This window comes from Acomys minous (genome assembly GCF_964271855.1).
Source record: "Acomys minous genome assembly, chromosome: 1".
NCBI lineage: Eukaryota > Metazoa > Chordata > Mammalia > Rodentia > Muridae > Acomys > Acomys minous.
In genome coordinates this window covers 15,832,700-15,857,432 of record NC_140483.1, presented here as the reverse complement: position 1 = coordinate 15,857,432, position 24,733 = coordinate 15,832,700, and the positions used below count along the sequence as shown (strand labels likewise).

At 47.1% G+C, this 24,733-nt stretch overlaps 1 protein-coding gene and 1 long non-coding RNA gene across 3 annotated transcripts in view; one reads left to right on the top strand and one right to left on the bottom strand.

Annotated features, from left to right (window-relative positions):
• Positions 1-24,733, bottom strand: part of SMYD3 (SET and MYND domain containing 3) — a 550,588-nt gene that overhangs the window by 96,159 nt on the left and 429,696 nt on the right. For both annotated transcript variants that reach the window (XM_084791915.1, XM_084791916.1), the window contains one exon: positions 282-369. In XM_084791915.1, the coding sequence (XP_084648041.1) occupies positions 282-369 (88 nt within the window). The remainder of the gene's footprint in view (positions 1-281; positions 370-24,733) is intronic.
• On the top strand, positions 12,713-15,471 carry LOC311603165. Its single transcript, XR_014780980.1, has 3 exons — positions 12,713-12,775; positions 14,523-14,654; positions 15,366-15,471. It is a non-coding gene; the product is annotated as an uncharacterized lncRNA (long non-coding RNA).

The window sequence follows — 24,733 nt, the reverse complement described above, 5'->3', positions numbered from 1 at the left end:
GCTTCCAATCTATCTGAATTCTACCCTTGATTTGGGATTTCCCCCTTTACACAGTAAAGCACCAGCAGGACATCCCAGAGGATCACATCATATGCTGAACTTTGACCTATTCACTTTCCTTATCATTTGTATCAAGAAAATGTAGACTGGAGAACCCCACACTGCTGGCTGGGCCACAGTGTAGCACTTAGGCTTTCTGACTTTGCCCTGGCACCAGGGACACCAAGCTCTCAGTAAAGCAGCGACCAAGGGTGCGGCTGGCCCCACGGGTGAAAGGATACTCCAGTGTGCCTTCAGCTCTTCAATTGTTTTCAGTGACTCCTGGACCTCCTTCCATATTCGCTCATCACCCGTTAGCATATCAGCGTCCTGCGTGGGCCAAATGGGGAGACAGGAAAAGAAGACAAATGGCCCAATTAAAACGCGGGCAAAGGATTCGAACGGACATTTCTCCAAGAAAGACAAACAGATGGCCTACAAGCACACGCAAACACATCGGCGTCATTAATCATTAGGGAAATTCAATTCAAAAACCACAGGGAGATGCCACCTCCTGCCCAGCAACACAGCTCTGACTTGGTACAGAAAGAGAACAGCAGGTATCATTAGGGATGCAGAGGAGCAGAAGGGCTGATGCTCTACAGGTGGGTACGTAGAGCACATGGCATGGCTTTGAAAAATGGGCTTTTCAGCTCCTCGAACAATTGACCTATTTGTGCTCCTTACCATTTATGGCAAGAAAACGTGTGACAGAGCATCAGTATTACTGCTGTCTAGCAAGCCCTGAAACACCACGTAACCAACAGCGCTGTCATCTCGTGAGGTCTACTCCTAGGCAGGCAACCACGGGAAATGAGAAGATGTTCGACAAAAATGTGTGCACAACTATCCGTAGTCCATAATAGTCAAAAAGGATGCAACTGAAATGTCCATCATCTGATGATGGACAGATAATAAAAGCTCAGTACAACAGCATATTCCTCACAAGGAAATAAACAAAGTGTTAGTATATGCTATAGCACAGATGAACCTTGAAAGCATTCTGAGTGAAAAGAAGCCAGTAGTCATCTAGGGATGGTGACATGACTTAACCGGATAAAGCTGGCTGCTGCCATGCCTGATGTCCTGAGTGCGAGCCCTGGGACACATGTCGTGGAAGGAGAGAACTGACTCTTAGAAGTTATCCTTTGATCTCCATCTGTGCTTCATAGTCTCTCTCTCTCTCTCTCTCTCTCTCTCTCTCTCTCTCTCTCTCTCTCTCTCTCTCTCACACACACACACACACACACACACACACACTGAAATAAAATTAAAATATAATAAAAGACTCTTTAAAAGACTATATATTACATGATTCCACTCATATGAAATCCTTACCCTGGGAAATCCAAAGAAGGTGAACTGTTGGTTGATTAGGACAGTTAGAGGGATCTGGGGGATGACTGGTAATGGTTTGGATTCCTTCGGGGATAATAAACATTTCAAAAACTGACCATGATGTTGGTTGTGCAACTCTATAAAGAGACCAGCACTCACTGATATATAGTGAATTACACTTCAAGAAACCTGTTTTTAAGAAGGCTGTTAAAATAAAGGTATTATCTGGGGGCTGAAGCGATGGCTCAGTGCTTAGGAACACTTGCTGTTCTCTAAAGGACTTGAGTTTGGATCCCAGCCCCTATGCTGGTTGCCTCACACCCACCTGTAACCCCAGCTCCAGGCGACTCAGTGCCCTCCTCTGGACTCCAAGGGCACCAGCACTCACATATGTGCACAACTACACACAGACAGTCACATACACACATACTTTTTTTTTTAATTCTTTCTTCCAAGAGCCACTATTTGTTAGGAAACAATATAGTAACCTAGTATTGATTATCAGCACAGCTTTGATCTCCATCTGTGCTTCATAATCTCTCTCTCTCTCTCTCTCTCTCTCTCTCTCTCTCTCTCTCTCTCTTTCACACACACACACACACACACACACACACACACACACACACACACAGGTGTGTGGCTTCCTGGCTCTCCTGGTTTCCACCAAAAAAAAAAATTAGGGAGAAACAAAGATTGTAACATTAAAAAAATTTCATATCTTAGTGATTTTTTTAAAATGTAAAAAGAAAAAAAAAAGACAGAAGAAAGAAGCCATTAAGAGGACGGGCTATCATTTACTAAATGTCTTACTCTTAGTTCACAAGCAGGTCTTTTCCGTTTCTAGTCTGTTAATGAGCCCCCAGGGTGCAGCAGAGTGCTGGGTACAGGGGACGTGGGACAGTGGCGGGTGTGCTGGCAATTCTGTCCCATGCCATCTTCACACAGCTCTTAGATAGGCAAGGCCATCCCCAGTGTATTCATGGGTGGGGAGTGGGTACAGTCCACCCTGGACAGATGGTGAGGTCCCTTGGTCTTTAAGATACTGGAAAGCAATGATAAAAGCAACAGGAAGAAAGTCTAGTTTCAATTTCAAGATAAAGCGCTCTTTCCCTTCACATCACATGGCACCTGCCTGCTACTGCCCATCCCCAACCCCTGCATGCCCGTATTCCATGCCAGGTCACATGGCACCTGCCTGCTACTGCCCATCCCCAACCCCTGCATGCCCGTATTCCATGCCAGGTCACATGGCACCTGCCTGCTACTGCCCATGCCCAACCCCTGAGTGCCCCGTATTCCATGCCAGGTCACATGGCACCTGCCTGCTACTGCCCATCCCCAACCCCTGCATGCCCCGTATTCCATGCCAGGTCACATGGCACCTGCCTGCTACTGCCCATCCCCAACCCCTGCATGCCCCGTATTCCATGCCAGGTCACATGGTACCTGCCTGCTACTGCCCATCCCCAACCCCTGCATGCCCCGTATTCCATGCCAGGTCACATGATACCTGCCTGCTACTGCCCATCCCCAACCCCTGCATGCCCCGTATTCCATGCCAGGTCACATGGCACCTGCCTGCTACTGCCCATCCCCAACCCCTGCGTGCCCCATATTCCATGCCAGGTCACATGGTACCTGCCTGCTACTGCCCATCCCCAACCCCTGCGTGCCCCATATTACATGCCAGGTCACATGGCACCTGCCTGCTACTGCCCATCCCCAACCCCTGCATGCCCCATATTACATGCCAGGTCACATGGCACCTGCCTGCTACTGCCCATCCCCAACCCCTGCATGCCCCGTATTCCATGCCAGGTCACATGGCACCTGCCTGCTACTGCCCATCCCCAACCCCTGCGTGCCCCATATTACATGCCAGGTCACATGGCACCTGCCTGCTACTGCCCATCCCCAACCCCTGCGTGCCCCATATTCCATGCCAGGTCACATGGTACCTGCCTGCTACTGCCCATCCCCAACCCCTGCATGCCCCGTATTCCATGCCAGGTCACATGGCACCTGCCTGCTACTGCCCATCCCCAACCCCTGCGTGCCCCATATTACATGCCAGGTCACATGGTACCTGCCTGCTACTGCCCATCCCCAACCCCTGCATGCCCATATTACATGCCAGGTCACATGGCACCTGCCTGCTACTGCCCATCCCCAACCCCTGCATGCCCCATATTACATGCCAGGTCACATGGTACCTGCCTGCTGCTGCCCATCCCCAACCCCTGCATGTCCCGTATTCCATGCCAGGTCACATGGCACCTGCCTGCTACTGCCCATCCCCAACCCCTGCATGCCCCATATTACATGCCAGGTCACATGGCACCTGCCTGCTACTGCCCATCCCCAACCCCTGCGTGTCCCATATTCCATGGATAAAACTTTGAGTCTGAAACTCCACTCAGAAAAATTGTAATGATCTGAAAAAAAAAATCACAAAATCATGGAAGCAAAGCTTAAACCTGGTCTGAACCCCAAAGGCTGTGTTCATGCCCTGCACGCTGCAGCCCACCAGCCCGCTGTGGCCTCTCTGGGATGCTCGGCAAGTTGTTACTTCCTTACACTATCCAACACAGTAGGTACCTGTCACGCGTGACTATTCCAACCGAAGTCAGTTAAAACTAGATACAGCAAAAAGCCCAGCTCCTCACCTGCACTAAACCACATTCCAGAAGCTTCTGACCACACGATGGACAGCACATTGAACAGTTTTGTACCCACAGGATGTCTTGTGGGACAGCGCTGCCGCAAAAAGGCCAATCAGAGGATGGGAGTTCAATCCACCATTCACTGTCCACATGGTGTTTAGGAGCTAGCCAGGATGCTGAGTCATGGCAAGAGTGGGTGCTGGGAAAAGTGGAGGACCGCCATGCTCCTGGAGACTCTCAGTGTGCCTCCCCAGGGACAGAGCAATCCTTGTGAGAATAAGTTCTGTGTTACCAGTAGGAAGATATCAACCTGGTATCAGGGTTGGGGTCGGGGTAGGGGAATGAAGGCACTGAAAAACAGGAAAACAAGATCCCAAGGGCAGCTGAGGTAGATGGTATGCACATAAGACATGAGTGCTGGGCTGGAGAGATGGCTCAGCGATTAAGAGCACTAACTGCTCTTCCAAAGGACCCGGGTTCAGTTCCTAGCACCCACATGGCAGCTCACAACTGTCTGTAACTGATCTGACACCCTTACACAGACATACATGCAGGCAAAACACCAATGCACATACAATGAAAAGAAATAAAATATTAAAAAAAAAAAAGACATGAGTGTTATGTGCCTGTGAACCAGGGCTTTTATCTGTTCTTTGTCTGTGCTATGTGCAATAAGATGGTGGTGGCCGGGCGTGGTGGCACACGCCTTGAATCCCAGCACTCGGGAGGCAGAGGTAGGTGGATCGCTGTGAGTTCGAGTTCGAGGCCAGCCTGGCCTACAAAGTGAGTCCAGGACAGCCAAGACTCACAGCGAGACCCCATCTCAATACAAAACAAAACAAAACAAAACAAAACAAAGCAAAACAAAACAAACAAAAACCCCAATAAAGTGGTGGTTTTGGAAAAGCCTCCACACATACACTCTCCTTTCAGGAAATCCCACAGACAAATCCAGCTCTGTGTGTACACAGAAGGGACAGGGGTGGGAGGTGGGGGTGGGGATGGGGGTGGAGGTGGGGGGTGGGGGTGGAGGTGGGAGGTGGGGTGGTCTATGGGGAGGTGCACTCCAGTCTCCCCCTACATTCTTGCTCTAGGTTCACGTTCATCCCCTAAAGTCTCACTTTGAGCATGCTACACTCCTGTTTCAGCGGCCACAGTCACCCGTGATTAAATGTGTTCATTTTATGATTATTGGCAGTTCCAGTCCTAGGCTCTAAGGCAGGGGTCCTCAACCTTCCCAATGCTGCAACCCTTTAATATAGTTCCTCGTGCTGTGGTGACCCCCAACCATAAAATCATCTTTGTAATTTTAAATTAGAATCAAAATCATAATTGTAATTTTGCTACTGTTAGGACTCGAGATGTAAATATTTTTGGAGATAGAGGTTTGCCAATGGAGTTACGACCCACAGGTTGAGAACGGCTGGCCTAAGGAAAACATCTTGCTTGTCGATCCCTTTATTGGACAGAATAATTCATCTCAATGGGATCCATGCCCTGATTGCTCAGAACCTGTGGTGCTAGGCTACCTGGCAGCAGGGACTGAGTTGTGGATGAGATGGAGTTCTTTACAGATAATTATAAAACCAGGAACTATTGTGGATTATCCAAGTGGCCCAATGTAACCTCGGTAACCTTTAAAAGTAGGAGAGAGAGGCTGAAGAGGAAATGTGTGTGTGTGTGTGTGTGGGGTGGTGGTGTGCACATGCATGCGTGTGGTATGTGAGCTCGAGGTGCGTGCGCGTATGTGTGTGTGTGTGGTGTGCACTTGCATGCATGTGGTGTGTGTGTGTGTGTACAATCGTGCATGTGCATATATGCGTGTATTTGTGTGGGTGGTGTAAGGACTCAATTAGCCATCCTGGCTTTGAAGCCGGAGGACAGGATGAGTCAAGGAACACAAGTGGCCCCTGAGACTAGAAAAGCGAGCAAACAGCATCTCCCCTGAAGCCAGCGGAAAGGAAGGCAGCCTGAGGATGCCCTGACTCTCATGCAGCGAGACAGGGTCGGGCTTCTAAGCTACAGAAGTGTAAAATGAACATCTGCATTGTTCTAAGCCACTTGGTTTGTGACTGGTTGTTACAGAAGAAATGTACCTCCCCCCCACCCCCCTCCCCCCCCACACACATCTTCTGGACTTCTGGGTATTGGAACTCTGCACAGTGCCCTCCCCGATGCATAAATGAATTAATCTGACCACTCATTAGCTCTATTAACATGTAATGAGTAGCTACTAGGAACTGCTGTAGGCACTGTGGGGTGGAGCGGAGAACAGTCAGCCAATCATGATGTGTACACAGAAGGGATGAGATGGACGCCAGAGGGCCGAGGGCTGGGGTGGGGGAGTTTGAAAGAAGTGTCCTGGGAAGGGCTGCAAGAGGTGAAGGAACAACAGACAGGAGCCACAGAGAGAGGGACAGCAAGTTGTAACACACTGAGGCAGGGGCAGAACTAAGCACAGAGGCCGATGTGGCCCAGAACTCCTGGGCTGAGTGTCAGCCACAGTTAAATGTAAGTTTTCTAACTCTAAACTCTTCATTGTCCCTTTCTTTCCTAAACTCCCAGCACAGAGCCTTGTATGTTCTGGAGCTCAGCCGAAAGACCTTAAAATGGATCTGAAGAGGGAATGTGTACTTGGAAATTTCTAGATGTCTCTTGCACATGTCTCACTCCTCCCTGCACACTTGTAGGATGCTCTGTGCCGGGACAGTCCTGAAAGCTGAGGAACAGACTTACAGGGCTTCTACTCGTGACTGCCCAGGCAAGATTCAGGGCTGCTGGTCTGGCTTTGCCTTTCTCCTGGGCTTGCTTCAAGGGCAAAACCTATCTGTGCATTGATAAATCCAAAGCATCTTCAACCATGGTTCACAGCTAGCAGTTGAAAAACAGTAACAATCCTAATGCGGACTCCAGACAAATCTAGTATGTGTGCATGAGGTAGGTGGGACCATGGCCCCAAACAAAGCAATTTCATTTGGGAATTACAATTAAATGCGCCGCCAAGAACTTGGTATGATGAGCCGTTCTTGGAAGTTGACCCTCACAGAGTCTCTGGAAGCGCTCTCAAGCATTTGATAACAATAGTGATGAAGGGATTTGGTGCTGAGCTGGTTGAGACTATGCTCACAGCTCAGAGCTGAACCAAACACTTGCTGGAATGTTCCACTGTGGTTGAAGTCTCTGCCCTCTGGGTCCCTAACTCGCTATATTCCCATCAGCTCCTCACATCTGTGCCCACAGTGGAGTCTGTCTGTCTTACCTCCCCCAGCAACCAGACTATAGGACAACGCTCAGTTGTGTATGCACATAACAGAACTTTTGAATATAAACAGAAAAGCCAGGTAGGGAAGCAGAGCTTAAGCCTTCTATTCTTTTCAATGTACAAATAATGAGAGACAATTTCAGCTTTACTAATAATACAAAAGGGCTTGAGCAAGTGGCTCTCCTATCTGCCTGTAGAAGAAGGGGGGAAACACTCATTTCCTGCTTGTATATTACTATGGGCTGGAGACAGGTCAGTGGTAGAGTTTGCCTAGCATGTGCCTGGCCCTGGATTCCATCCCCAGTGTTGCAAACAGAACAAGTCGTCCACAAATGATAGAAGACAATTCAGAACATAAGCTGAAGTTTCCCAAGCCAGTCTCAGCGAGATGTTGTCTATATTGAGTCAGTTTATACATGTACATAGGGGAGTCATCCTGACTTATTTTGATGTGGGAAGATTCACCCTAAATATGGGTGGCACTTGCCTACAGAAGCCCAGACAAAGGATGGATCGAAGAAAAGGTTTTTAAAACTTTAGTATTATTTTTAAAGTTTTCTTTGCTTGCTTGGCCCATCATTCTTGCTAATAAGGTCATCTACTCTGTTGCGGTCGTTGCTGCTGCCGCCACTGCTGTGGTTTACTCTGTCACTGATACTAGTACCAGCTTTTTTGGTTTCCAAAGTGGACAGAAGACCTGAGGCTGTCAGGAATCCTGCTTTGTAGGTTGAGCAACTTTCAGGTTCTTCTCACTGGCTCCAGAGAGTCACCACCACTGGATGTCTCCAGCCATAGAACATAAGCTAATTTAATCAAGTATCTTTTAATATAAATAGTCATTCTATCAGGCTCCAAACTTCTAAATAGGCCCGACTAAGACACTTAGGCTGGTCTAGGCAGCACCTTGGGCTGACTCATAAAACGTCCCCAGAAGCCTTCTTTCGCATCACCCTCAGCTTCCTTACCTGGGGACCATCTCTGACTGGATCATTCTGAAGACTGAGCATAGAGCCAGATGAGTCCCGCCCCTAGTGACCACTCTCTCATAGAACCCTTCAACTGCCAGTCTTGGAGCCAACAGTAAAAATGTGGAAGTAGCTAAGTGGGGGCTGAACTGACAGGTAAATCTCAGAGTCCTTCCATCTTCCCTTCCCTCCTGACCATCCAAGCTCTTCAGTCTCCCCCTAATGCGTCAGTCACCCCTCCCCATCACCTGTGCCCCCTGCACCTACGTGGCCTGTCTTTTCCAGATAGAATCTTCTACTTGCAGACCCGAGGAGGGGGCTGACATACTGCTTGTCCCCTCTGCCTCCACCCCTCACTGCGTTGCTTGTCTTCCCATCGTCCCTTTAGTTCTCGGCCCTCACTGCCCTGTGGGTCAACCTGACCCCGGGGCTCTAGATCCACTCTGTACACATCCTAGGCAATGCGCTGTCTCCTATCATACAGTCAAATTGTCTCTGAACTGGCCCAGGACTCTCAGATCTGCTGCCCAGTTCATTTGGTAAGATACCCAGTGAGTGTTTGATGGCACACTAGTGAACAAGGAGAGCAAAGCTAACTTTGATGATCCATGCGTAAGAATATTAAAAGAACAAAACGAATTACTTAATTTGATGAGAATAACAACCAAGGAAACTGAAAGATGCATTTTTTTCATATAAATTTACCTTAACTCATTTCTGATGTTTTATCACCATGACTATGTTGGAGAAGGGTATGTTCCCACTGCAGTGTGGTATTTGCCACATACCAGATACTGGCCATAATTTGGAACCTAAATGTGGCCAGCAGGCACATGAAATCCCACACTGACCTAGGAGCCATACTCTTAAACACCATCAGCAAGGGCAAGCTGGAGAGCGGGTTCTACCTAAACATCATCCTAAGCCACGTCAAGCCCTTTCTCCCTGGATGGATCAGGGTCACACACACTCCTGCTACATAGATGCTAAACTGAGACTCCAGAATTGGTTTCTTGAATGGAAAAGCAGATGATTCTACAAAACCCTCACCACCACATAAAAGATGCCACTCAACACCACTGGATTCAACTGGCCAGATGCTTCCTCTGGTTTCCAAGTAGACACCACGCCTTCCAGTGGCCAGGAGTCACTATGAATGAAAGAGCTAAGTTTCCACACTAGGGTGGGGTCCTGGCACCCTTGGAGAAGTGATCACTGGCAGTATCACATGAAGCATCAGCGGCATCAATCCAGGTCTACTTTGCAACAGGAAGCCACAGACAGCTGTGCTTGCTTGGTTTGCAGGAGTTTGATGTTGAAACTCTTGCGCTAGCTTAATTTCAGATGGTTTCTATTAAAAAAGAGAGAAGGAAAAGGAGAAAGGCAATCTGCCTTCCTATGTTTCCTGTTATCCAATCCCCAAGTGAATGCTAATTAGATTGATTGGAGCGAGAGCAGGAGAGGATGGGAAGAAGAATTAATGGACACTTATGAACTTTCCTAGTAATGCAATAATTCTAGTATATTAAAGGAAGAAGGAGTGTTTTTTTATTTTTTACTTTAAAAAAAGTACCATGAGGTTCAAGCATCATGCCTGTACTCTGAAGAGAGGTTGGAAGTCCTGAAATAAAACTCAGGATGGAAACAGCCTAACGCTTAGTGTCTTTGACGGCAGCACTTGGTCCATGGATAACATACTGGGACTAATAGATTAACGTACAGGCTCACTCAAAACCCTTTATGATTAACAGGAAACATCGGCTGGAACCAATTTCCACTTCCTTTGGCAGAAATAACAGAAAGCAGTTCAGATTTAACTGAGGGAAAAATGGTTCTTTCATAACATGGAAAAAGGCTAAAACTGGAGCATTCACCATTGTACCAACGCCTAGAGCAGCCAGTGGGCAGAGCCGCCATGAAGGGATGTGGGGGAAAGGAAAGAACGCTCTCAAGGAAAGAATCAGATTGCTGTGTGCTCCAATTAGTCACCAGGGAGCAAACGTACATTTGCTTTCCACTCTGGCAGAATCTGGTTCTATTGCAACTACAGTTTTACAAGGCGACACGTGGCACCCAATTTCCAGCTACAGAGAACGGCCAGGAGACGGGTGTTTATGTCACAGCAGAGCCCCTATAGCCACCAAAGCCTTTTACATCGGCAACCCCCACCTCTTCCCTCCCCACTCCACAGAAGAAATCTCCTTCTCAGGGAGAGCTCAAGGGCTTCTACAAAACCAGGTCGAAGGGAATTTGAAGAGTATCTACAGAGTTAGGGTGGTCTGTGAGCCGCGCCGCACTGGTGGAGCCTACTGAAGATCTTTACACACAGCGGTTTGCAGGAAACGGGCATGACGAGCCAACACGCAAAGGCAGTAAACGTGCGAGGCTATTTAAGGAGGCACCTCCTAGCACCCTCCCTCACGCTGGACAGGCATGCTCCTGAGAACACACAGCGGGGGATTGCATGGAACAGAAGGCTCCTACTGGCTTGGCTTGCAAAAGCGCATTCAAACCAATCCTTTTCTCATTCGTGGAGAAACTATCAAATGGATGGCTTGTGCAGCTGTAAACACATATGACTCCCTCTGTAAACACCATGAGGTGGGAGGTTTGAGAGTCTGGGGGAAAAAAAGGCAAAGATTTTTACAGGAAAACTGTCCTAATGCAGGCAGCCATTAAGATGAAGTTCACTCCCACCCCCAAATTTCAAGACAGGTTTCATTTTAATGGAGACTGAAACCACGGCCCTTGTCGCGTTAATCGTTTTTCTTGTCCCCCCTCTCCTGGAGCAGCTGCTTTCCCTCACCTCTGCAAACAGACAGGAAATTGCTTTAAACAGAACAGATTCAAGTGAGCTTTACAGGGCAACATCCTGACGGTGGAGATTAGGATAGGCTAGATGCAGTTGCTCCAAAGACATCTAAAAAACAGGGCAAGGGTTGGCTGCATGCTAGAGCCCTATGCCTAGGTGTGAGGCCCTTGGTTTGATCCTCAGCATTGAAATAATACAGGTGAACAATAGCATGTCGCTCGCATGAACCACTGTGAGGCAGGAACCATGACCGCAGTCTCAGGCAACTGGACTGAGTTCCCAGCTCTGCTGTTGGCCAGCTGTAAGACCCAGAGCTGGACCTGGTGCCTCTGGAGTCAGCTTCCCCAGGTGAGAGCTTGATTGTGGTTGCCATGGGAACGGAAGCTAATCATTCCAGTCCACTGGTCATTCTGTGTAGGCCTCGGCTGTGCCTGAGGAGAGTCCTCCAACTCAGAGAGTAGAGACTTTGGGCATCTGTGGTCATGCAAATTGCAAACCCCTTTCTTCGCTCTTCCCCCTGCTTTGGATTTTTAAGCTGTTTTCTCCCACACCATCCCAGCCAAAGCACAGTGGGCATGTGGCACAGAACAAAGACTGCACTGAACACAGCACTACATGCTGCCCAACCCAAGGCTGACCACGAATTCATGCGCTTCCTCTAACATCCATGGGTAGAACGATCAGTGGGGGCGATACCCCAAAACCCAGGCAGTTTAATGGTATTTGCTTATCTCCTAAGACAAGCACATCAGACTACTTAACCTAAGGTCCCCAAACAAGGGGGGCGGTTAGCTGGGGTCTACACCGGCAATTTCAGATAACTAGTCCTAGACACAAGTCTAGAGACGCTTTTAAAGAAGGTCATCTCTGTGGTAACCAAAGAAAATTGTTTCATTAGGGATCTGAAGCCATGCCTTAATATATTCATGGAGCTTCCTGTAGCCTACTAATCCTTTTCTATCTATCTTTCTTTCTTTCTTTCTTCCTTCCTTCCTTTCTTCCTTCCTTTTTTTTTCCTCCAGATTTGGATTGCACACAAATCCACCAGAGCTTCCTTATGTTTAATGAGGGAGCATCAGAATCCTCAGACCATGTGTCAAATGAGCAAACAGTTCAAGAGGACTGTGTCACAGTTTGAGAGAAACAACATCAAAACTTTGCTTCAAAGTAGAGGAGATCTATTTCGTTTTTCAGGGAGGACAATTAATTCCTGCAGAGACCTGCTTCGGGAGCCTGGTGCTCCTGGGGTGGGGGTGGGGGTGGGAGGGTCACTGCAGAAGGCAGTCACTCCCAGACTATAGGGTAGGAGGAGAGGAGGCCAAGCGCATGGCATAGCTCTTCTTCATCTCACCTCATAGCCACAAGTGACCTTGCTCAGAACCAGCAAGACCCGGATGCTCTTTTTAGCAACTGTGCATCCCATGGAAGTGAAGTGCTGTCTGGCTGTGTGTTCCCGCCTTCCTCCTGGCGCCCCACCAACAGAAAGCACATGTCTGCATTTTATATTCCCGTAAGCTCCAGTCTGGCCCTCAGCCAGGGACCTCTTTGTAATGTCAAAGATAAAAGCTCTGGCTGTGTTTGGCACCCTGCCCCCACCTCCATTTTCTTGTAACCATCTTATAAACCGAGCGTGCCTGACTGTTAACAGAGCCTTCCAGACAGAGGTCTGACGGAGCTCCATAAACATCCCCAAAGGGTGAGTGGAGGTACCCCCAAGACACCAGAAGAGAGAAGCTGGGGAGAGGCACGTGATCTCACACGGGACTGGCTGGGAATTGCAGGGAGATGTGGAAGTACAGACTTAAATATATCCTCAGAAAACTCTAGGCCCCCAAAGAAGGACCCACTAAGCCATAGTCCTGGGCATCTTTCGCTAGAGCTTCGCATGCTGATAGCATTAAAGCTTTCTGGCCCTAAACTGTATAGCTGTAATATAAGGCCTTTACCAAATTGCTGGTGTCCTAAAATGGCATTTGAAAGACACAAGCTGGTATGTGACTCTCACCTCAGGGTGCCCAGTGCCAGGGGTACTGTGGGGTCACCTAAGGGAACATGAGAGATCTTACTTTCTGGTTGCTTTTTTCTTTTCTTTTGGCGTCATACTCTTTGTGTGTCCAAATTGTATGGCCCCAGTCACTACCATTTTATTAACCATTTAACGTCCCAGATGACTTTGAAAGTAAAAACTTAATGTTGATAAATGTTCATAAACTAGAATGTATAAGTTTTTTGTTTGTTTGTTTGTTTAGAAAACTAATATAAAAACCCCTTTCTCAGTACAAGAACTTGGATGGACAGGGCACCAGAACAGCTCTGTGTAAAGGCTTCAGTTACTTGCCACAGACAGGAGCTGGAATGTTCTGTACCGGCTTTTCTTTCTACATCCCAGGCTTGGCTTCCCTAACTTCCCCTCAGGAAGGCTGTGTTTGTTCCTTCAGCTCTGGCCCTCCTCAAGGTCTGAGAGCAGGGGATGCACGTGCAGATTCCAGAAAGATCTCCTAAGGATACGGGCCTGGGTCCCCTCGGCAAACAAGGGACACACAGAAGCTCTAGTGGCATCAGATTCCTTGGGACTCATGTACAGACAAGTCTGGAGACCACCAGGTGTCTGAGGAGTCCACCTTAGATTAAAAAAAAATTGTCTTTATTTGAGTGTTGGGGGAGGGGTTCCAGAGGAGGCCAGAAGAGGCCCTCAGATCCTCTGGAACCAGAGTTACAGGTATTGGTCAGCTGCCTGACCAGGTGCTGAGAACAGAACTTGGCTCCCCTGGAAGAGCAGCAAGCAGCACCGACGGTGGGGTCATCTCTCTACCCTTCAGCCTTCAGCTTTGATCTGGCCACAGTTCAGGCAACACCATTATTAGGAACTTGTTGCAAGTGCTTATGGTTTAGCATTTTTTTTTCTTTCCTCTACTTAATTTGTAATTGTTCTTCCATGTCCCCTGGCTTTGCACAAATGAGTTTATTTACAACAGATATAAGAAGTGATCAATACACGTCATCGTGATAAATGTTGTGCCCTTCAAATGGTCTCCAGGTCAATACGCTGTACATGAAGGCCAGGTACTGAAACTGCAGGTTCAGAGGACACATAGTCTCAGCATGGAGAGACTTAGGCAGGTGGCTACAATGCTACTGTCTTCATTTCTAAATCTCACACATGGCAGCTCAGGGACAGAGGTGCTTTGCTGCCCAGGATTCAGAGTGAAGGCTTAGTATGGAAGACTGGGAGCATCAGCCTAGAGCACAGAAGCAGAGATGCTGGCTGGTCCATGGGCAACATCAGGAGACAGCAAAGGGCTAGAGGGGGACAGTGAGCTGTTTGCTATCCCTGCCCATTGTGCCTTGGTGTGGGGGGCGGGTGGGGTGGGATAGACAGCACCGTCTTCTCTGCTCCCCACTAAGTCTGCTGTTATTTTCTACTGCCATGCTCCCCCTCACAGTGAAAAGCAACTTTCCCCCTGAACCTGGAGGCCAACTTCACGATGAGTCCCAGGCTTGGAGGCAACGGGCTGGGTTTGCCACGTATGTGGAGAGGAGCGATGAAGGCAGAAGTATAGAGACAGGATGAAAAGGTACCAGGGAGATGGTGTGAGGGTGAATTTGAACGTGGATGAGGAGCAGAGACACGGGAAGATTTTAAGTATCAACAGTCTGATTTTGTTTTGTTTTAAATCTATATGAAATACAGTATGAGGTGGGGAAACCAAAGGCATGGGGGCCAGTTAGGCTGAAGGTTGAAAGAAAGGCAGAGGGCAGACTCAGAGCCCAGAACGGTGGTAACTTGGGGAACAAACTGTCTGTAGAGAATGGGGGGTGGAGAGAGGGAACAACTCCAGGGCAGCTGTCAAGGGGCAGTGGGGAGAAGCGGCGGAAGCTGTGGACAGAAGGAGGAGGTACAGTCCTAGGAGGAAGGGTATATAGAGTGCAACGGAGGGGTCAGTAGGGAGACGCCGGGAGGCCACTGCCTGGAAATCAGAGGCTCCGTGATGACGTCAGCAGCCAACAGTTTCAGCTGCTGATGATGGGAAAGTGGGAGAGAACCAGGGCTACCCAGACTGAAGAGGAAGCCGGGGGCTACAGGCCAAAGCTGGGTTGGGGGGGAAGAAAGGTTGTTATCTTGTGGGAAAGTTGTGATCACGTTCGTGCCAAAGAGAAGGAGGCGGTGGCCATCGAGGGGCAGCTCATAGAGGAGGGGGGTGGGGAAGCCAGAGCGAGGAGGTGCACAGGCCATGAAAAGGGTTGGTGAGGACTTGGCTTCAGCAAGGTAACCCCACTTCCTTCAGCAGGAGGAAAAATGAGAAGATGGGAGCAGATGAAAAAAAAAATCCCCGCTTTCAAAAAATGTATATAATGCTAGACTGCTTGGCTGAAAAATACATTCAAATGAAAACTCAAACTTGAGTTGCCTCTGTTTGTCACTTCGCCTTATCTCTGTTCACCAACGCTCCAAAAACCTCCAATCCCAAAGACCGATCCCTGACTGAACTGGTGGTCCGTGACAGATGCAGCTGCACCCAGAAGAGGCTGGGGTGGGACGCGGGGAGGTTCTTGTGTCTGAGGGACCTTATTACTGGTCTACTGCCATCAGGAGAGCGAGGGCTTAGAAAGTGGAACAGGAGAGTGGACTTGGGGGGCTACAGCGGAGGAGGGGCCAAGTGAGGACACACAGGGCAACTTGGCAAGGCAAGAGCCCAGCAGAAGGGCGGGCTGAAGCAGCCACGGTGTCCAACGGCAGCGCCGGGGTTTTTCTTCGGTAGTGCTGGCATCACAGGTGCTAAAGCGGTGGGAGCTCGCTGCTGACGTCACGTCCAGCAGAGAGAGAGAAGGCAGGGGGGTAGCAGAAAAGCAGGTCTGAGGTTGTGAGTAGAAGCGCATGCGAAGCTGGGCAGAAGAGAAGGAGCCAAACATGGGGAGATGAGATTTTTCACAGAAGCAGATGACCTTTTTCTCCAGCTATGATTTGCCTTCTAAAGCCAGTCTGTCACTGCTTGCCGGCCGGCTGACCTTGGGAGAATGGTGGTGCCCCCACACCATGTCTGAGAACTCTGTTTTGTAACACAGGAGCTGAAGACTTGTTAAAAAGGACACCCTTAGTTTATGAAAATGTCTGATAGTGACTTAAAGAGCATGCTGGCTTTGCTCATCGCAGCCTGTGCAACCGCACTCATTCACCACCTACAGGAAGACCTCAGAATGCTGACTGAAACCAGTCCCAAGGGGCTCCCCAATAGGAACAGGACTAGAAGGTCCTGGAAGGACCCAGCTAGAGCCATAGGCTCATAAGAAGTGCCCACGTGAGTGAACACTGCAATTCCCGAGCAGATGTGGTAGGTGACAGAAAGACACTGATGTCCCTAAGGTAAACAATCCTAAAACAATGCTGAGTGGGACTATGGAGAAACAATGCTGGGAGTGAAGGTTTAGGTGGTGAAAGAGGGGCATAGGGGAGCAGAGAGGGCAAGGAGTGGGCTGACCAAAATTAAGGCCGTATGAAAACATCTAGGGAAACCCATGACTTGGTGAGCTATTAAAAATGAGGTGCCCTGCATGGATGGACAGTGCTTTCCCCAGGTAACATAGATTATTAGGTGAAAATATCAGTACTTCCCTATGAGTTATTGGCCAGTGAGAGCCAAGAGCTCCTCTAACAACACATGCTGTTGCCGTTGCTCTTGGTTGACATCACAGTTAGAAAGCAAGACCCTACTGCTGAAGACACAACACATTTTGGACATAGAGAAATCAAACTAGGATTATATAATAAACTCCCTTCATACAAGCTAGCTAGATTTCCTAGTACTAGAAGGCGCTATACAGGCCACTGGAAGAGAAAAGAACTCAGTGCACTTTCCCAGTGGTAGAGCCTGTATACTATGATACCAACCTCTAAGGCAAGATATATCCAATGCTGCAATAAGGGCATGATTTACGGGGGTCACCAACTGCTTTCTAACTATATCTGGTACCTCTTCCACAGGAGGGAGTTCATACATTATACTGTAAACCTGAGCAAAAGTCCATGACTTGTGATATCATACACCCTAAAGAAAGAAACTATTATTGTTTTGCTAAACGGACATGCTATCAAACTGCAGTCTAGATATTTTTGCCTATACCTATAGATTAGTGCTGCCCTCAACCTTGGTCAAAGACGCTTCTTTTTGTACTGGGCAAGGGTCAGGACAGAAGTACTAAAAATTAGTGACAATTTCATGATGGGTAACTATAAATATAATGACAATAAATATAAAATTAAATTTTAAAAAAATTGGTGACCGCTGGGTGCTCAGCGGTATATTAGTCCTGTATATGTATATCAGAATATTGTGGAAGAGGGGGTGGGAAGAACGCAAGGGGAAGAGGATGGGAAGGAGCACTCTGAAACGCTGTGCTCTGGACACGGCATGGCTATTACACTCATAAACTCACTGTATTTACGGTTCCCTATGAAAGACCCACAGAAAATGACCATGCCAGTCAAAATCCCAAACTGGACAGGGAAGAGCTCATGAAGCCTCACCCGTAGCTGTGGAGGTACCTGACACCCGCTGTGGGAAAGAGAGCCATTACCTCCCTCCACCTCAGGCCTCTGGGTGGTTGTCTATTTTAGGGATGGCCCCATGCCCATGTGTATGTAGGTAGTTCTAATGGGAATACATAAATACACACACACACACACACACACACACACACACACACACACACACAGATATATATGAAGAGGAGAAGAGAAAATGAAGGTGAGAGGGAATACGGTGGGAGATGGAGGAAGTGAGAGGGGAGAGTTGGGTAGATATAATCCACACACTGTAGACTTGTATAGAATTGCAAAGGAATAAATAAAAATATTTTCTACAAAAAAGAAGACCAAGCAGATTTACAACCTAGAGCATGTGGGAAAGCACCAACACCATGGAATGCTATTTGACTTAGGTTATTTTTTTTCTAAGCGAAAGTGTTCTTGAACAGAGAAACAAACAAACAAAACAAAACAAACAAAAAACAGTAGAATGCCATATTCATTTTTAAATGTTCACAACACTAATTCTAAGTGCACCATATTCTGGGCTATCAAAAGAACTCAGTCATGAACTTACTACAATTCCTCTCAAAGAAATGACAGGAAGTGAGAGCAGCCGACCCAAGTGTTAGCAAGTGCAGTCAGCTGAGTGGAAGCTTTGTGGCATTTACCTTATTGTCGACCATTGACTGACACTTAACCAAGATCTGAATAGAGTGTTCTTTCCTAGAGAAGACCAAGGGAAAGGCCAGCCAGTCTGAATCCAGTGTGTCAAACATCTTGAGTAAATATTCCTGAGACACAAGTATCTGGCTTCCACAAGGAGATGACAGAAGTCTTTATGCTATGCTGTAAGACAATGCTAATGCATGCGTACACTTCTGCTTGACTGATCCATCTCTCATATTTCAGGACTGACTAATGTCAACCTTGGACCAATCCTTGGTAGGAACCATTTTTTATCTCCTACTGGAGAGGCTAAGCTTCAAAGAGCTACACATCAAATGATAATAGTAAGTTGACAACATTTATTGAGATTTATTGTGGTAATTATTGTAAATGATTTATCTCTTTTAATCATCTCAGCAAAGTTAGAAGCCAGTTCCCTCCCTAATTCATAGATGATGAGCATGTAGTTGAGATAGAAAGTAACTTAAGCTCAAGTAGCGACAAAAGATGGAGACAGATTTAATTCCCAGCCGTGTGATCCAAAAGCCTGTATGCACTTTGCTGTGCCACAGTGCCCCCAGGGTTTGCCTACATGAGGACTGTTCATAGGGCCTGTTTATTCTTCCTTAGCAGCTCCATGGGACAGACCAGGACCCTCACGGAAGTCAGATAAGGAAAGCTTTCAGTTCACGAGAAGCCTAACAGCAGAGTGATCTGCTCAAACAAAGGCAATATGCTGAGACTGCCATTAAAGGTCATTCTCAGGGAGCAGGCACTTGCTCAACCTGGATGCTGGGGAAGAGAGTCCTGACTCGGTAGGTGGACCTTCACAGACCCCTCCCATCCTAGCATCATGAGCATTTATGAAATATCTCTCTTTTACTTTGTTAACTACCAAACTGTACAGATCTCAGCTGGGCAAGGTAGCACATGTCTGTACATAGAGGCAGAAGGACCAGAAGAGTTTAAGGCTATTCTTAGCAACACAGAAAGTTTAAGGCCAATCTGTGTTAATGAGATCCCACCTCAAAACAAACAAGAAAAAAAAATCAACAAAATTGTACAAATCTTCATTGGGTAATATTTACGTCCTTCAATGGTTTAGAAAACTCACGTATTTGTGCATACCACTGATGCAGGTCTGTGACTTCAGCTTGGCTTCCCAAAGACAATGTGCACCTTCTGGGAAGAAGAACACCAGGCCATGAGTTGCTTGGAGGAAGGACTCTATCCAACTGGGATTGGAAAGACATGTTCTGTCTGTCTAGCAGGTGACTTATATGTTAGGGTGTGAGTCCTGGTATGGGTAAGCAGGACAGACCATGTTCAACTGTTTCACTGGAGGATAAAAATATCCCTTCCTGATTGCTCATTGATAAAACTATCGTAAGATTATTCTATGCGCAAAAGTCATCATGAGGCACTCAGTAATAGAGATGCTCTGAACACAGAGCGTGCCTCGATGCTGGCCTACTAACAGTGTTAATGCACTGATGCTAGTGTGGAATCCAAGTTTAGTAAATGCCACACTGGATATCAAGGGCTGATGAAGTTATCCTGACATCCTCAACAAGGAAACAGGTAGCCATCAAATACAAATGGTCCAGAACGCTTGTGCTAAATGAACAGAGATATAACCTAAAAGAATGTTCCAGAGGCAAGTGATTCCCAGTGTGCTGAGGCTGAAGCTGAGGTGGCAGCATAGGAAAGAGCCAGGCAAGCGCCTGTTTCGTGTTTCAGGCCATGAGAGCCAAGTATAAAGTCCCTGGGGCCAGCAAGAACCTGACAAGTTGCAGCCATCAGCCTGGGCTGAGCCTGAAAACACACAGGAGCTAGGCTACATAGGGACCCGCTATCCTTCTGAGGCCAGAGCTTCTTGCTAGTGAGAACTTTGGAAGAAATCTTAATGGAAGACTGACCGCCTGAGGTTTCCTTACAAAATACAAGCACAGAAGCACAGAAGGGCTTAGTGGGAGCAGGCCTTTAAAAGGCACCTTTATAGAGTCTAAGCTAGAGAGGATGGTGCTGGAGAAAATGTTCAAGAAATTACACCTTTTACTGGAGTAGACAGAGGACACCAAGAAGCAAAGATGACCTGCCGTCAGTCAGGGTTGCTTCACTTAACCTCTTCCTGGCGTTTGCGCAGGAAAAGCTGGTTTTCAGGACTCACATTGATCAAGCCTGCTGCTCTTGCACAGCTGCTGCTAAGACGTCTCCAGAGTTTCAACAACAAAGCCCTGTACGTCCTAGGCATCCTCCACTCACCGGTCATCAGCCCTTCCTTCTACATGAGCATCCAGTCAGTCCATCTACGGCTTGCCATGTCTACAATCAACCAAAGCTGAACAGATAATTTGGAGGAAAGAGTCCAAACCCATTTTTAATGATAGGTGGTGATAAGGTAGACTTGGGGTGTGTATGCTTAGATGAAAAAGAACAAAACTTAAGAAACTTTCAGGGAGGCCTTTAAGTCAAATAAGAAATGACTTAAAAATAAATAAATAAGTAAACAAACAAACAAAAGCCTGACAGTACCCTGGGTCCCAGCTGTCATTCAGTCACACATCTGTTCTGCAGTAGAATGAGGGGGGTTAATTACTTTTCCATGACATGTATGTATTTTGTGAGACACCACATTGCACCAATAAATGATGATCTATCTTCTGTTGACATAAAATGCTTAAATTAATAAAAAATCTAAACGGTACATCTCCTAGCGCAGCGTACTTAATTGAAAGACTGGATGGGTGGCAGTGGTAATTTTCCTGGGAGAAAATTACTAGGATGAGCTTATACCAGCATGAACAGCTCGGTCAATAAAGGGACTTCCCCGGGCATGCTGTTACAGAGTCCGCCGCACTTTCTAGAGAGGGTGGGTGGTGTTCCGCCTTTCCTTAATGTGGTGGTGGTGAGAGCCCTATAGGAACTGAAACTGATAACCAGTAATTGCCCTAAATGGACATTATTAGTGACTTTCCCCCCATTAACCTGTCTGTTCAATCCTCAAGGTCTACAAAGTGATAAGAGAAGGGCTACAAGCAACCCCTTGAGCCTTGCCATTCTTACTCAAAGTCCTTCTGCCCTTCGCTCAACATACTCTTAGTAACTAGTTAGCAAGCCAGTGGCATTGTCACAAGCTACATTTTCCAAGCTGTAACACGAATTTCCTTGGTGGAGAGAAACCTGAGGCAACACCTAAAGCTGGCCCTAAGATGGAGCAGTTGCTTTCTAATGAGCTTGACAGAAGTATCTTGCTGCAGGCGTGAAACCACCCAAAAGCAAAGTCTGAAATCCCAGAGTACTTTCTACTTATTTGTGTATTTATCATATATACAATATATATTATATATAAAATACATACACATACATAAACACACACACACACACACACACACCACACACACACTTCATATATTTCCCATTCCATTGGTTCTTTTCCTCTTGAGAACCCTGACTGACACAATTTGGTACCAGGGAACAGACTCTTGCTGGCAGACCTGATTGTGTTGCTTTTGCCAGGACTGTTGAAGTGTTGAGAACGTTGGTCCAACAAAGCCTTTGAGTGCTCAAAGCTTAATGGGCTGTCCTATGGGAGCTAGGAAGATGAGCATATTGAAAGCAAGCCAGTAAGCAGCACTCCTTCACTGTCTCTGCTTCAGTTCCTGCCTCCAGGTTCCTGCCTCCAGCTAGTTCCTGACCCCGGCTCCCCTCAGTGATGGATCTGTAAGATGAAATACATTCTTCTCTTCCCACACTGCTGGCGCTCATGAAGTTTATCACACACGGCAACAGAAAGCAAAGAAGGCAGGTACGCGGGCCTGACTCTAAGGATGTGGGCACAGCAGTGCGACAGTAATCCTCCATGCTAGCTGCAGCTTGCTTTTAAGGGGATTTAGGTCTTGTAGGTTTTTAAGAGCACAGTAGGATGTTCAGAAAGTTCTTGTTGACTGTGTGTCATAAAAAGCAACAGATAAAGGTGAAATTTTTCCAATCTCCGAATAGGTAATCTAAACAAGAAATAATGATTTTATACAGTAAGTCCTTTTGTTTGTTTGTTTTTTGTTTTTGTCTCTTCAAAACATCTCATTTTTCCTAGGACTTATCAAGAGAGACCAAGATTGTGAAACTTAGAACAGGAAAACTTCTGGGGAATTCGGAGACCAAATGGTTGGGAAAGGGTTTTCTCAGAAGGCATCCACAGAAAAAAACAAAGTCCAAGAACAAACAAACAAACAAAACAAAATTGTGTGCAGTTTCAGTCTGGGAAGATAGGAAGCTGGGACAGCCTCTGGGTGAGACTCCTTCTGAACTCAGACAATCCCAATTCCTTAATCTGCCCTCATTTTTATTTTCCATGGTGCTTCTCTGATCATGGCAGCTTTCTCTGACCCTTTTAAAATTAGAGAGTCGCTGTACACATCTTTAGGGTAAAGCTCATAAAGAACCCTGTGCTGGGTCTTTTGTGGAGCTCAAAGACGAAGGCATGAAATTAACGGGGTTAGTACTCACCATTTGTACAACGGTTTTAATCGACCTTCCTCAATGAAGCTGCTTTGGAAAGAAGATGCTCAGTTATAGGATGTAAAATCTGGGCAGTTCTTGTCTTCTGTGGCAGTTGCTACACGTTGGAGCCCTCTACTGTGTCGAATGCAGCATGATTGTTTAGAAATAATTAATGTGCTCTTATTTCAGTTGTAGGAAGCATAATTTATTAATTGGCTGCGATTTTATGTGTTCCAGATTAAAGGGCACAATAAATTAAGAAATTACCAAGAAAATGCCTAGGTTAACTAAATTCTGAGAAGAACAAGATGCCACCAAGTTAAGAATGAGGGTACTTATTGCCTGAAGGAGTTTTAATGACAAAATTGGGACAACTATTTAAGGGCTGTTAGCTGCAGCTTTTCAATTTGAACAATATAGACAAGAACGCATGCTCGCCGGCTGAAGTAATCCCATCCTCACCCCCAATTTACATCTTAAACAAGAGACAGAAAAAGCTCCATTATTAATTATCACAGTCCTCGTGATCTGAGCACGGACATTTGAAAGTGCCAAGAAAACAGAAACCAGGCTGGCTCTGGCCATGGAGGCCAAATAGCCTCCTTACCAAAGGGAGCTCGCCGCATGGACACCTGTTCCAACAGCCAGCCCTCAGTGTGCTGGGGAAATGTCCTAACCTGCACAGAAGCCCCCAGAGGCAGCCTGGAAACAGGTGAGTATTTGAAACATACCATTTGCCAGATTCCTGGCTGCTCTTCAGATGCAGTCACGTGACAATCTGTGTTTAAGGACAACTGCCGTCATGTATATGCAAGGAGAGTTCTCTGAAGCCCTTCGGGAAGTGATGCTGTGAGAATAACTATAGACCCATTTCTTCCCTTACCTTTCACCTTTGACCTTTGACCTTTGGCTCCACACCCCAGTGCAGTACCCTGCTTGACTGGGAATTTGCAGTGCATCAGGATGGCAGGACTGGGATGAGCCTCACTGTCCAGTCACTCCATTATGCACCGCAGCAGTACTTTCTTCTCTCTCCACAGCGAAGGTTCTGAGCTAGGTGCTTGCTATCTCTTGCAGTTGTTCCCATCAAACTGACCCTGATTCAACTTATCCGGCCTTCCCTGCTTATGAATCTAAGTAAGCAGTATGCTCTGTGCCTGGAATCCCCAGTCGGTAGCGAATACCCTCTCTGGCCATCACATCAGTGGATTTGGAGAGAAAATGGATGGGCTGTATGTAGATGTTGTCTTTGCCTTATAGGTAAAGCCTCAGAACTACTTTTTAGGCGGAGGTCTGGGAATATGGGATGCACACCTTGTACCCCAGGCCACATGCCTGATTCACACAGCAGCACCCTGGATCCTCCTGGGGGCTACTGTATGCTGCCTTCCCTAGCTCTATCCTCTGAAAGAGGCAAGGTGTCCGCAGGAATTGCTTATGTCTAAGTAAACAGTGAGCCCCAAGCAGTTAGGAAATTGGCTCTCTTGCCTTGGGCCATATTCCAACAGAAAGACCCTGGTGGGAGGCTGTGCAGGTGGAGTCCAGAGTTCCACGCTGCTAAGCAAGCTATATGTACATTAAGGGCATTGGCAAGTATGGTGGACAGAAAGGGTCACTGGTGCGTTCAGTGTATAGGTAAGGGGGGGACACACTAAACAAAATAAGGGTGATTTCTGAATCACTGCAGGCGTACAAAGAATAAGACAATGAAAGGTATTAGGATGCATCTTCCTGCCTCTGAAATCTGAGACATCCTTGTCATTGTCACCAGAGCGGAAACCAAGAGGCTTCAGAGCCCTCTCCTGCTGGTCAGTGAGTGGCTTGCTCTCTGTCTGTCCAGCTGTTACAGCTGTTGTAATCACTAAACATATCATTTTCAGGAGCTGTGGAGACAACTCAGTGAGACAAGCACTTGCTTACTATGAGAGTCTGAGGACCTCAGCTGAGGTGCCTGGAACT